Genomic DNA, 12,767 nt, shown 5'->3' on the forward strand with positions numbered 1-12,767 from the left:
TTAGGTGCAACAAAATGACCACATTTAACAAAGGACAATAGTCTGAGACGTGAAATCCAATCTTGGTAAATATAGTGTAATCGTATGTGACCACTTTTTGCCACTGCATAGTGAGTATAACATAGAATGCTTAATGCAGTAATCAGTTATTTCTTAACTTGGATTGTCTTATACTGATAATGTTGAATTTGACATGGGCACAGAAGTACTATATATGTTGAAATATAGCTTTATTAGGAGCATTTCCCAGATAAATTCTATATTGGAATCCTTCTATTTATTAATCTCTCTATCATGCCTTGGCCTGTATTGGTTCTGTACTTCTTCCTTAAGGACATATTTTCAATTTGTAATATTGTCTTTTTTCCTACAGAGAATGCTTAAATAGGTAAGCACTAATTCAAGACTACAAAATTTACTCCTTCAGACAAACTATGGAAAATGAAACAACTGTAGAAAACTTCTTCCTCCTGGGTCTTTCTCATAACCCAAAGCTGCAAACCTTTTTATTTTTCCTATTTCTGCTGTTTTACATTACTACCCTGTTTGGGAATCTACTTATCATGGTGACAGTGAAGGCTGACTCTTCCCTCCAGTCTCCCATGTACTTCCTGCTGAGTAACTTGTCCCTCATTGACTTGTGCTACCCCTCCGTCACCACCCCTAAGATGCTTGTGAACCTGATCTCCAGGAATAAGTCCATCGCCTTCAGTGGTTGTATTTCTCAGATATTCTTCTTCCACCTATTTGCCTGTGCTGAAATCTTCCTGCTTACTGTCATGGCCTTTGATCGCTATATCGCCATTTGTAACCCATTGCGTTACACTGCTATCATGAACAGGTCTGTGTGTAACCTCCTGGTTTTGGCCTGCTGGGTAGGGGGAGCAGTGCATTCTTCAGTGCAGACATATTTGATGATGGCTCTACCATTTTGTGGCCCAAATGAGGTTGACCACTTCTTTTGTGATCTTCTGCCTTTGTTGAGTCTGGCTTGCAGTGACTCATACATCACGGGACTCTTGATTGTGTCCAACAGTGGCCTGATATCACTAGTGTGTTTTCTGCTCTTGATTGTTTCCTACACTTCCATCCTACTGACCGTGAGGAAGTGCTCTGCTGAAGGGAAACAAAAAGCACTTTCCACCTGTGCCGCCCACCTCACAGTCGTGACTATCTTTTTTGGGCCATGCATATTTATTTACACAAGACCCTCCACAACCTTCCCTATGGATAAGATAATCTCTGTGTTTTATGCAGTAATAACTCCAATGTTAAATCCTCTCATTTACACGTTGAGAAATGCTGAAGTGAAAACCGCCATGAAAAAATTATTCACCAGGAAAATAGCAATAGAGAAGATGTAATCAGATACAAACTGATGTTGTAAATGGAAATGAATGAATATGAATTACTTCATTAAAGAGGGCATGCTCACTGCTGTGTCAAAATTATCAAACAAAACACATGCTTTCTGATTGTTCAAACATATCAACCACATTTGTCTTACTTCAGAAATATTTGTGGTCTGTTCCTCAAGATCATGTTGCAGGTGAAATGTCACACATTCAGAACTCAATATATGAGGACTGTCTTTTCATCAATGCAGCAAGATCAGAATCACATCTGAATTCTCAGTCACTTGCAGGTTACTTTTTAGAAGGACCTCTTCCCTACAATCATCCTCCTCATAATAAATCTATGCAACCTTAGATTTCTCTTTTATTTTAATCTGCACTTCATATCACAACCAATTTTAATTGCTCTTCACCATATAAGAGGCTACACTACACATTGGCGGCTTGTCACAGCATTGACCTCAGTTAATAAGTTGCGATCTCACTTGACACTTAGCAATATGTTTGCAGAAAACCTCACAATTTTGTGCAGAATTTACAAATCTTAAACACAAAAACGAGAGCATCTTCATTGGCACTTCACTGCAGTAGGACGGCATTCCCTTAATGCATTGAAGCAGTGGGTGGACTGGCACCACTTGTTAGCTGCCTTTGTTTGAGTTGACACTCTGGCACATGTTGCACCTCACCCTGTCTGTTTTCAACAAAGGATCCTGTGGAGCTTCTGCCAAGCATCCAAGTCCCAACCTAATCTACTGCACCTTATAGGCCTGTTACCTATTTTCCCTTTGTAGAATAGCCTGCCATTCACTAGTGGAATATCCTTAGATCAGAAGGAAACAGTTCGACAGGTCACTCAAAAAAGTTTGGCAAAATCCAAATAATTCACACAGCTTTATAGAGGCAAATTTGCCCAACTTCATTTCACCAGAAAGGTCACCGGAGTAAGATGTAAAGGGCCTTGAATCTTCTGGCCTGCACAATTGGAAATCTTAAGTGACATGGCATAATACTACCGTCACATTGTTTTTGGGTGTGAAAAAGAAATTAGTAAAAATCGCTCTGCATTATTCAGAAAGGTTTGCACCAAACAGCTCCAGCTACCTTACCAGCTGACAGATGACTAAATTCAGCCTCTCATGGAATGCTGGCTGATCACATGATGAAGTACAAAAGGCTGGGCAGGAGATAACTTCACACCCAAAGCTCACGATTCCAACCTTTCCATCTCAAACTTAAACATGCCTTTCAACCTTTATGAGGTTCAGACAAGGGCTAAAGCCCATCACTTTTAAAGTTCCTACTGACACACAATTACCTAAAAACAACAGCCCATGGCAGAATTCACTGGGTCCAAGAATTTATTTGTGCTCCCTGCCTGTAAAAGATATGAGGAGGCTTGAAGTGTCATACCATGATATAAACCTCAGAATTAAAATGAAAACTCAATCTAAGGTCTTTCATACTTAATTGAATATTTCCTAATGTATTCTTAAATAGTCAAATGGAAAAAAAAACATTGTCTCAGGATTGATTCATCCTAAAGCCCCTTGTGAGCTTGAAATATTTTCAGCTGTTTGGTGATTGTTTGCTATTCCCAGAGAGTTTTTGATTTATTTATTTAAAATATTTAGAAAGTGCGCAGCTACTCAACAGAGTTTCCCAGGACTGAAAAATGGGACTAGCAAGGTTTGAGGAAGATTGGAATTAGGCCTGACTAAAAAGAAAGTGCTTTCGTTTTTTTCGGACGGCAAGGAGAGACGGACAGGTCCTGAGTTCCAACGGAAGGTAATACCATACTTTAGGTCCCAGGAAGGAGAACGTGCTGCCACCCATACTGAGGAGAGAGAGGGGCTGGCCGATCTCAGTCTGCAAGAGGGTTGATAAGGCACCCAAGAACAGTATATTACCATTATCAAGTCTGGAGATCACCAATGCCTGCAAGACAGTTCTCTGAGCAGCTGGTGGGATTAGCCAAAGGATTTTCTTTAGCCACTTGAGGACCGCAAAGCAAGTAGAGGTGACTCCTTACACTTGGGCTATGAGAGAAAGCTTACTGTCGATGGTAAAACCCAAGTTCTTAAACTCAGGGACCGGAGCTGGTAAAGGTCCTAAAGAGGAAGGCCAATGACTGGCTCCCCTAGCTCAGGATTGTTCCTCAGGATGAGGACTTTAAAGCATTTCTATACTTCCACAAGGAAATGTTCTGCAGACCAAGTTGAAGTAATGAGGGGTCCCTATGTTGAGCATATGACAGAGAAAAAAGAATCTGCGTATCATCTGCGTACGAAAAGATGATCAACACAAATTTTTCCGCAATGTCTGCCAAGGGGCGAACATAAAGATTAAAAAGCAAAGGACTCAGGATCGAGTCCTGCGGTACTCCAGATGTTAATGCTACAGAGTTAGATTTAGAGGTGTGAGAGTAAACTTGAAAGGAACGATCTTGTAGAAAAGAGACCAGCCACTGCAATGCCACACCTACAATTCCTGAGGTTTCAAGGCGATCTACCAGAATGGAATGAGAGACTGTGTCAAAGGCAGCACTGAAATCCCATAAGATGAGCACTGCCTTACCACCACAGTCGAGCTGCTGCCTAAGGTCCTCTGTGACTATCACTAGGACGAAAGCCCGACTGTGATCGATGAAATAGCTTATGCCCGGTAATATGTGCAGAGAATTGAGAATTAATATATCTTTCCAGTACTTTGGGAAAGGTGGAAAGAAGAGATATGGGCCTGTAATTGGACTAGCAGAGGGGATCCAAACCAGTCTTTTTCAGCAAAGGGAGCACAAGAGTGTGCTTCCAGTTACGGGGCAGCTGCCCAAGATTTAAAGAGGAGTTAAGGAGATTAAGAAACACTTCAAGGGCAGACTCATCCAAAGTCTTGAGCTTAGATGGAGGGAGAGGGTCAAGTGGGGAGCCAGACTTGAAGGTTTTTCAGAGTGATCAAATCAAGTGGGAGCCAGGCCTTAACTTGACAGGACTCAACAGATGAGACGTCAGGGGGAGCAGTATTGACCTGGTCAGAGAGTTGGGTATTTGGAAAGATGAAGATGTCTTGAGGGGAGGAGTCTAAATCAAGCTCGCTGTGGATAGACACAACTTTATTGTGGAAAGACAGGCAGGTTTGTTGCAGTGATTAGATTAAGTGGCATATTTCCCAGTTTTTTCCATAAAAACAACAATATTCTGAAACATAACTTTGATTTATTTAATATGCAAATATCAACAGTGGTCTAGTCCAGGACTCTAAGCTATGGAAAAGCTACAAAGGACTGAGGGGATGGAGATTTGGATGGAGATAGTAGAAATTACTTGTCTTGGTCCTTTCTGCAGGTTCTGAAGGTGTCTGCGATCAGCAGTTATAAGAAGCTTTCAGCTGATGCTTCGCAATCTCAGAAGAAAATAGCTAGTCCAAGTATGTGGGGAAGTAGTACCTGAATGTGAAGGTGGATTTCCCTAAAATGGATAATACATGGCATCATACTGCGATACAGGTGAAACAATGAAGAGAGCAATAGCAGCACACCCACTGCAGATAATTGAGGATGTTTCTAAAAAGAGATAGTATGCACAAACATAGGTATGACACATTTCTTGTGGGTCATCCACGCAAGGTTTTAGTGCAAAAAACCAATGAACCTCGTTCTAGCAGCATTTTGATTTCAGAAAGAAATGTACTTCCTTCTAGTTGGTTTTATTATAGTAAAGGTTTGTCATTTACCAGCATCAATTTCAATGATGTCTTCTTGGTACTCCACAGAGCAACAGATTCGACATTACCTCCTCATTCCTCTTACTTACTACATGAATTTTCTATGTGGTCTAGGCATCTGAGTATTTGGTTAAAGATTTTCGGAAGTTTCTTGTGACAATCTTGAGACTTCTACTTTGTCTATTGATTCTAATGTGGCTGCTAGATGTCAGATCTACTTGATAGATTGCAAGGCAGATTGTGCCCAGAAGTTAGATGCCCAAAAGGGAGACAGGAGAAGGTGCCCCCGAAGGTGGACAACAAAAAGGGGTTTCTTTTAATTTTCCTTCCAATAGAAACAGGTCAAATCAGCCTTACTCTTGTAAATATACTATGACTATGCCGGCCTCCCATTTCAGGGGCCGCCTGTCTTTTTTTCTTCAAAAATGGAAAAGCAAGGTTCCAAACAATTAGGTTTTGCAGATCAAAGAATATGGTTACATGCCGGATTTCATAAACTTTCCCCTAGACACAGGGTTGGTTAAGGTTTCAGAATCAAGGGATACAGATAAGTGATTGACCTTGATTCAGGAAATATCAGACCTTACTGTAAAAAATGCAATTTGTCCGGTCCTGGAAAATCAACAAGGAAAAGGATTTTACTCTCCAGTCTTCTTGGTAAAAAAGCCTTTAGGACAATACAGACTGATTATCACCTTAAGAAAATTGAACTCTTTTCTTAGGAAAACATGTTTCAAGACCGAAACTCTGCAAAGGATATTTTCTTTGGTGTCTACAGGGGAATGGTTGGCAGCACTGGATGCTTATCTCTACATTCCTATTTTTCCTCTGCATCAGAAATACCTGGTGCCTTATTTACGAAGGCCTTGCGCCGCCGGTGCGTCACTTTTAAAATGGGAAAAAGTGACGTACCGGCGGCGCAAGGCCTTCATAAATAAGGCCCCTGAGATTTTATGTAGTAGGTCACCACTGGCATTTGAAAATCCTCCCCTTTGGTATGACGTAAACCCTGCATGTCTTCACAAAAATTCTACCACTCATTTTTGTCAATCTTAACACCCAAGGAGTTCTGATTCACCCTTATAGCAACCATTGGCTGGTCCATTCTCCTTCAAAGACAGTTTTTCAAGATCATATCATGTTGGATTGAGAAACTTTGAGCAATTTTGGTCTTCTGATGAATATGGAGAAGTCTCAGCTCTCTCTGACTTAGGATCTGGAGATCATTGGAGCACATTTTCAGACCAAGTTGGGAATTCTCAGCCTGTCTCCGACAAGAGCCCTGATTATCCAGAGTCTTATACGGTCCATGGAACAGTAGTCTAAGATGTCTGCAAGAGTGAGGTTTTGTCTCCAGGGTCACATGGTAAGATTTTCATGTATTGCAAGTTATTCATGTTGGTTTTTTTATTTTTTATTTTTAGTCTGCATGTTTCTTTGTTTCTCATCTAGAACCATTGGTGTGTCATCTCCTGGCTCACTGGATTCCTGCTTCACACAGCCTCCACAAAATGCTGCCTGCTGTGTCAAAAAACGTTTGGGTGCAAATACAGTGGTTGTTGGATCCCATTCACCTTCTTGAGGTGATTTTCTTGTCCAGTCCACTTCCATGTATTCTAACAGATGCAAGTGAGTTAGGTTGGGGAGCTGCACTGGGCAGTAAGTTGGTTCAAGGGAAGTACTGCTTGGAGGAGAACTGCCAATCTTCAGACTGGAAAGAAATTAGAGCTGTTTTTCACTCTCTCTTTCATTTTTCCCTCCAGTTAAAAAATCCAGTGGTTGTATTCAGGACAGATAATACAGTCACAAATTCTTATATAAACAAGCAACCTAGCATGGTGTCACAGATTGAATGGATCAGGCATTTCAGATGGGGTGCTGAACAGAGACTCATCTATTATATCTCACAGCAACATACATTTGATGTAAGGACAATGTGTTTTTTTTTTTGAAGAAGAAGAAGAACAGCCTTATTGCATGATTAAAAAAACCTTTGCAAGTACAGAATTTAAAAATATATCAAAAATACATATAAAAAGGAGTATAAATTAAGTCCATTATAGAAAAAAATGGCAAATGGAACTTGCCAAGATGTTACGCTGATGGTGGTTCACAGACTTTGGGCCCCTCACAGATTTTATTTGCTGCTCGGTCCAAGAAAGTTACTAAGGCACAGTTTAGTTTGGTGTTCCGAGGGTCAAAGCAGGCCTGAACTGCTGCTCTGCATGATCTAATCATGTTTATATTCCAGAGTTTCCTAAGAAGGGACCGTCTTTCATTCAGCAGATTTGGACAAAGGCATAGGATGTGTATTATGTCTTCTTTGTGGGTCCCACAAAGTCGACAGTGTTCATGTCCGTGATCACTTTTCCATTTTGGCAAGTGAACCAACAAGTTGATAACTCCCAATCTCAATTTAAAAAAACTTAGTTTGGTTCATGCTGTCATGCTGTAAATGGTAAAATTAAATACTGGGCATAAGATTGCAGGGTCAACCAGCCGTGACTTCTTTTTGATAGGCGATCCTTGTCTTCCACTGAAGACAGCTTTTTTGTGCTTATTTTCGCTAGCCGTTTGAATTCATTTTGTCTTACTTGCATGCTCCAAAGATCTTTTAGGCATAAAGTTGTTATGCCTCTTTCCCAATAATCATGCCCTGCTCGCCATAAGTTCTTATGAAGACAGACCCAAAGATGATGAGCTAGGCTGCCTTCCTTGGATGACCTCAATTTGTGGCAGCACACTAGAAAACTCATGGCTCTGGCAAGTGATTGATGGCAGATTCCCAGTTCCAACCTGATTTGGGCCGGTGATGTTTGAGTCGGTAACTTGAAAACTGTTCTGTAGATTTTTATAATGATTTTGTCCAGTTGGCCACTATCCAATCCTTTTAGGACTTTGCTACCGTAGGTTAGTGTGGGTATAATGTTTCCCTGCGCGACCTGTATTGTTGGTGCGAGAGTAGGGCCTTGTAGTTTCTTGTGTATTGAACCAATTGCGAATGCAAGTGCAGCACCTTTCTTTTTTTGTTCTTCCAGATGGGTTTTATATCTGCCGTTGTTGTTAAAAATAACTCCAAGATACTTGTGGCAGTTAGATTCAGAAATGCTTTCCTTGTTCAGGGCCCAAGAAAACTTCTCAGCCTTCCCTGGACGTACCGCCAAAATTTTGGTCTTTTTGCTGTTGATCTAGTGCTCATTCTTGTGTGAGTATAAGGCGGTGGCGTCCATGAGTCTTTGCATGCCGATCTTTGTTTTGCTAAGAAGAACCACATCATCGGCGTATAGAAGGTTTAACAACAAGAAACCAGCTACTTTTGGAGCGTGGGAATTTACCTTATTTAAGGCTTCAGGAAGGTCGGATAGAAATAAGTTAAAAAGTGTGGGGGCCAGGACACATCCTTGTTTTAGACCTTTTGTCATCAGAATTGGACATGATAGTCTGGAGCCATCCCCGATCTTAATCCTGACCCATGTGTCCTGATGTAGAAGCTGTATGGCTCTTAGAAGGTCAGTTGGGATATTAAGTCTGTACAGCTTCTGCCAGAGCTTGACTCTAATCACGTTGTCAAAGGCCGCTTTGTAGTCAATAAATCCCATATAGAGTGGGCAAGAACTGAACTCCGCCTGATCGATCAGGCAGGAGAGGGTCATGAGATTGACTGAGGTGCCAGTTTTGCTTGTAAAACCGGTTTGATTTGGAGGAATGACAGAGTGATCATCCGCCCATGCCCTAAGTGAATTAAGCAAAACCAAAGGGGATGATGGACGGAGCGTTGACAATACAAACACTCACCCCCAGTCAACTGATTTGGGTTTAATCCATCACCGTTCTTTAGCTCACTCCGCCACCCCAGTTCAGACATGGCCATATGCAAATCAGTCTGACCCTGTGCCTCATGGGAACAGTCCAGCCCGAACTGCCATGCCATGTCTTCCCTGGACCGGAATCAAGCTTCCCAGGACTGGTTTCTGGCATTACAGCCGTCTTCAGCCGGGCTTGCTTGAATCCAGTGGCAACGTGAGCAAGGGACTCACGTCTGAGCATACCCTGCCAACTTAGGGCGAACAAAGAAAAACCAAAGGGGATGATGGACGGAGCATTGACAATACAAACACTCACCCCCAGTCAACTGATCTGGGTTTAATCCATCACCGTTCTTTAGCTCACTCCGCCACCCCAGTTCAGACATGGCCATATGCAAATCAGTCTGACCCTGTGCCTCATGGGAACAGTCCAGCCCAAACTGCCAAGCCATGTCTTCCCTGCACCGGAATCAAGCTTCCTAGGACCGGTTTCTGGCATTACAGCCGTCTTCAGCCGGGCTTGCTTGAATCCAGTGGCAAAGTGAGCAAGGGACTCACGTCTGAGCATACCCTGCCAACTTAGGGCGAACAAAGAAAAACCAAAGGGGATGATGGACGGAGCGTTGACAATACAAACACTCACCCCCAGTCAACTGATCTAGGTTTAATCCATCACCGTTCTTTTGCTCACTCCGCCACCCCAGTTCAGACATGGCCATATGCAAATCAGTCTGACCCTGTGCCTCATGGGAACAGTCCAGCCCGAACTGCCAAGCCATGTCTTCCCTGGACCGGAATCAAGCTTCCCAGGAACGGTTTCTGGCAATACAGCCGTCTTCAGCCGGGCTTGCTTGAATCCAGTGGCAAAGTGAGCAAGGGACTCACGGCTGAGCATACCCTGCCAACATAGGGCGAACAAAGAAAAACCAAAGGGGATGATGGACGGAGCGTTGACAATACAAACACTCACCCCCAGTCAACTGATCTGTGTTTAATCCATCACCGTTCTTTAACTCACTCCGCCACCCCAGTTCAGACATGGCCATATGCAAATCAGTTTGACCCTGTGCCTCATGGGAACAGTCCAGCCCGAACTGCCAAGCCTTGTCTTCCCTGGACCGGAATCAAGCATCCCAGGACCGGTTTCTGGCATTACAGCCGTCTTCAGCCGGGCTTTCTTGAATCCAGTGGCAAAGTGAGCAAGGGACTCACGTCTGAGCATACCCTGCCAACTTAGGGCGAACAAAGAAAAACCAAAGGGGATGATGGACGGAGCGTTGACAATACAAACACTCACCCCCAGTCAACTGATCTGGGTTTAATCCATCACCGTTCTTCAGCTCACTCCACCGACCCAGTTCAGACATGGCCATATGCAAATCAGTCTGACCCTGTGCCTCATGGGAACAGTCCAGCCCGAACTGCCAAGCCATGTCTTCCCTGGACCGGAATCAAGCTTCCCAGGACCGGTGTCTGGCATTACAGCCGTCTTCAGCCGGGCTTGCTTGAATCCAGTGGCAAAGTGAGCAAGGGACTCACGTCTGAGCATACCCTGCCAACTTAGGGCGGACAAAGAAAAACCAAAGGGGATGATGGACGGAGCGTTGACAATACAAACACTCACCCCCAGTCAACTGATCTGTGTTTAATCCATTACCGTTCTTTAGCTCACTCCGCCACCCCAGTTCAGACATGGCCATATGCAAATCAGTCTGACCCTGTGCCTCATGGGAACAGTCCAGCCCGAACTGCCAAGCCATGTCTTCCCTGGACCGGAATCAAGCTTTCCAGGACCGGTTTCTGGCATTACAGCCGTCTTCAGCCAGGCTTTCTTGAATCCAGTGGCACGGTGAGCAAGGGACTCACGTCTGAGCATACCCTGCCAACTTAGGGCGAACAAAGAAAAACCAAAGGGGATGATGGACGGAGCGTTGATAATACAAACACTCACCCCCAGTCATTTCCATAAGTGTAGGAGGAGTGGGAAGCCTCCCTTTCCACTCCTCCTACCCTTATGGAAATAAAAGGGTCGGAGTCCACAACACTTGCTGTAAGTTTCCAAGCTAAATTAAGGGAAACAGGTTGTGAAAGTTAACAGGGTGGTTTTTCTGGATGTTTAGGTCTCGCCCTGGAATAAGCATCCAAAGGATGCATTCCAGGGACGGAGACGTATAGTCACCTGTCTCGAGGGAAGGACGGACGAGAAGGTGCACGCGCTTCTCCCCGGCTGGATTCAGCTGCTTGCACGCGCACGTCGGCTCCGTCCACATTCACAGCAATTCCCGCGCCGTGCACATCCCCACACATACACACATGCATGCGCATACACACACACAGACACTCGCTCGCACACACTCTCTCCCCCCCCGCAGTCATCACACACGCATACACACACGCACGCATACACACAGACTCCAAGACACATACACACACGCACGCGCGCTCACACACATACAGAGCCCCCCCGCCGCCCCATGCACACACACATGCCCCCCGCCCTCGCAGCTCAGCAAAGGCCCCCACTCACCGGTACTCATCTCCAGGCGAGGGCTCGTTGCAGGCGGCGGCGGTCTCTTCCTTCTGTGCGTGCGAGGCTCTCTCACCGGGAGCCCGCCCGGGCTTCCGGTGTGTCTTGACGTCCCGCCCCCGGCCTGCCTGACTTCCGCCCGGGATTGTACACCTTGTTTTTCTCGCCGTCTGTCTCGCTGTGTCTCATCTTCCGGTCCTAGTACCGTCAAGTGGTCAGTATTTGGTGAAGCTAGTTTTAAACTGGTGACGTGTTTAATTATGTAACATGTCATTTTACACTTATAAACTGCTTTATTATAAATGATCGCTGTTGCGTCTGCAGTTTGGTACGGTGTTTGCGAGTTGATGGCTGGTTTTTTTTCCCCATATATACGCCTGTGTGTGTTTATATAGATACATATTCACAGATATATATGCGTTATAGTTTAAAATATGTATTCATGTTCATTTACATGCGTGTATACCAGTGATTCATCATGAGGCAATGCTAGATATGAAACCGCTACACCCATTTAACATGTGTCTGGTTTTTGTTGTGAATCGCCTTTTTAAACACGTGATTTCATTGCCATGTTTTCCTGCATGTGTTTCAGATTAACTAATTTCTCAGCCTGCGTGTACCGTTTAATGTCACCTTTCTTATATCTACCCGTCGTCTGCACCAACTGTAACTTAATAATGAAAAATACGACTATTCCTGAATAAACCCTTTTTCTTTACCGACAAATATATTCGGGTCTCTAGCAGTGTATTTTGTCCTTGTTTACTTTGTAGCGCCTCGACCTTCACCGCGGCACAAAACACGTTTTTTCCGTAAAACAGTAACGATCATGTTTAACCATAAATAACTCTTAACCGATCTTAGTGGAATGTTAAAATACCTGTGAAGGTGAGGCGAGGTACATTTAATAAAAACACTATTTATTAAACTACAAAGATATCACAAAACAACAACATGGGGAACAGGCAGGGTTTTGTAAATGCCCCCCTTTGATTCAAATGTGCCTTGACGGGAAATTACTGTTTTCAGCGCTACAGTCACAGTTCACAACAGCGATCTTTTACTCATCCTGTATTCAAACCTCAAGTCGGCATTTCCTGGTCTTTAGTACATTTTCGCTGGTCGGCAGCTGCCTCACTACATGTTCGTTGTTTTATTAATACATATAAAATTTTACACGCCACCATCTCCCATCGAGCGTGCGTGAGTTTACAAACTACACGTGCAATGTCAACAACAGGGGTAGCTCACAGCCGAACAAATCTCAGATATAGTTATTAAAAAACGGAATCCTGGGAAAGTCCAACTTTGTGCAGGCAACAAACATCAACTGGTTCACTCTCGAGAGGGGGACAA

General features: G+C 43.8%; 1 protein-coding gene across 1 annotated transcript; it reads left to right on the forward strand.

Annotated features, from left to right (window-relative positions):
• The first annotated feature begins 434 nt into the window (after positions 1 to 434).
• LOC144752715 (olfactory receptor 4E2-like) lies at positions 435 to 1,364 on the forward strand. The gene has a single exon (XM_078640575.1). The coding sequence runs from the start codon at positions 435 to 437 to the stop codon at positions 1,362 to 1,364; it is 930 nt and encodes a 309-aa protein (XP_078496701.1).
• The last annotated feature ends 11,403 nt before the right edge of the window (positions 1,365 to 12,767 follow it).

The sequence above is a fragment of the Lissotriton helveticus genome, chromosome 5_1 (assembly GCF_964261635.1).
Source record: "Lissotriton helveticus chromosome 5_1, aLisHel1.1, whole genome shotgun sequence".
In the NCBI taxonomy this organism is placed as follows: Eukaryota; Metazoa; Chordata; class Amphibia; order Caudata; family Salamandridae; genus Lissotriton; species Lissotriton helveticus.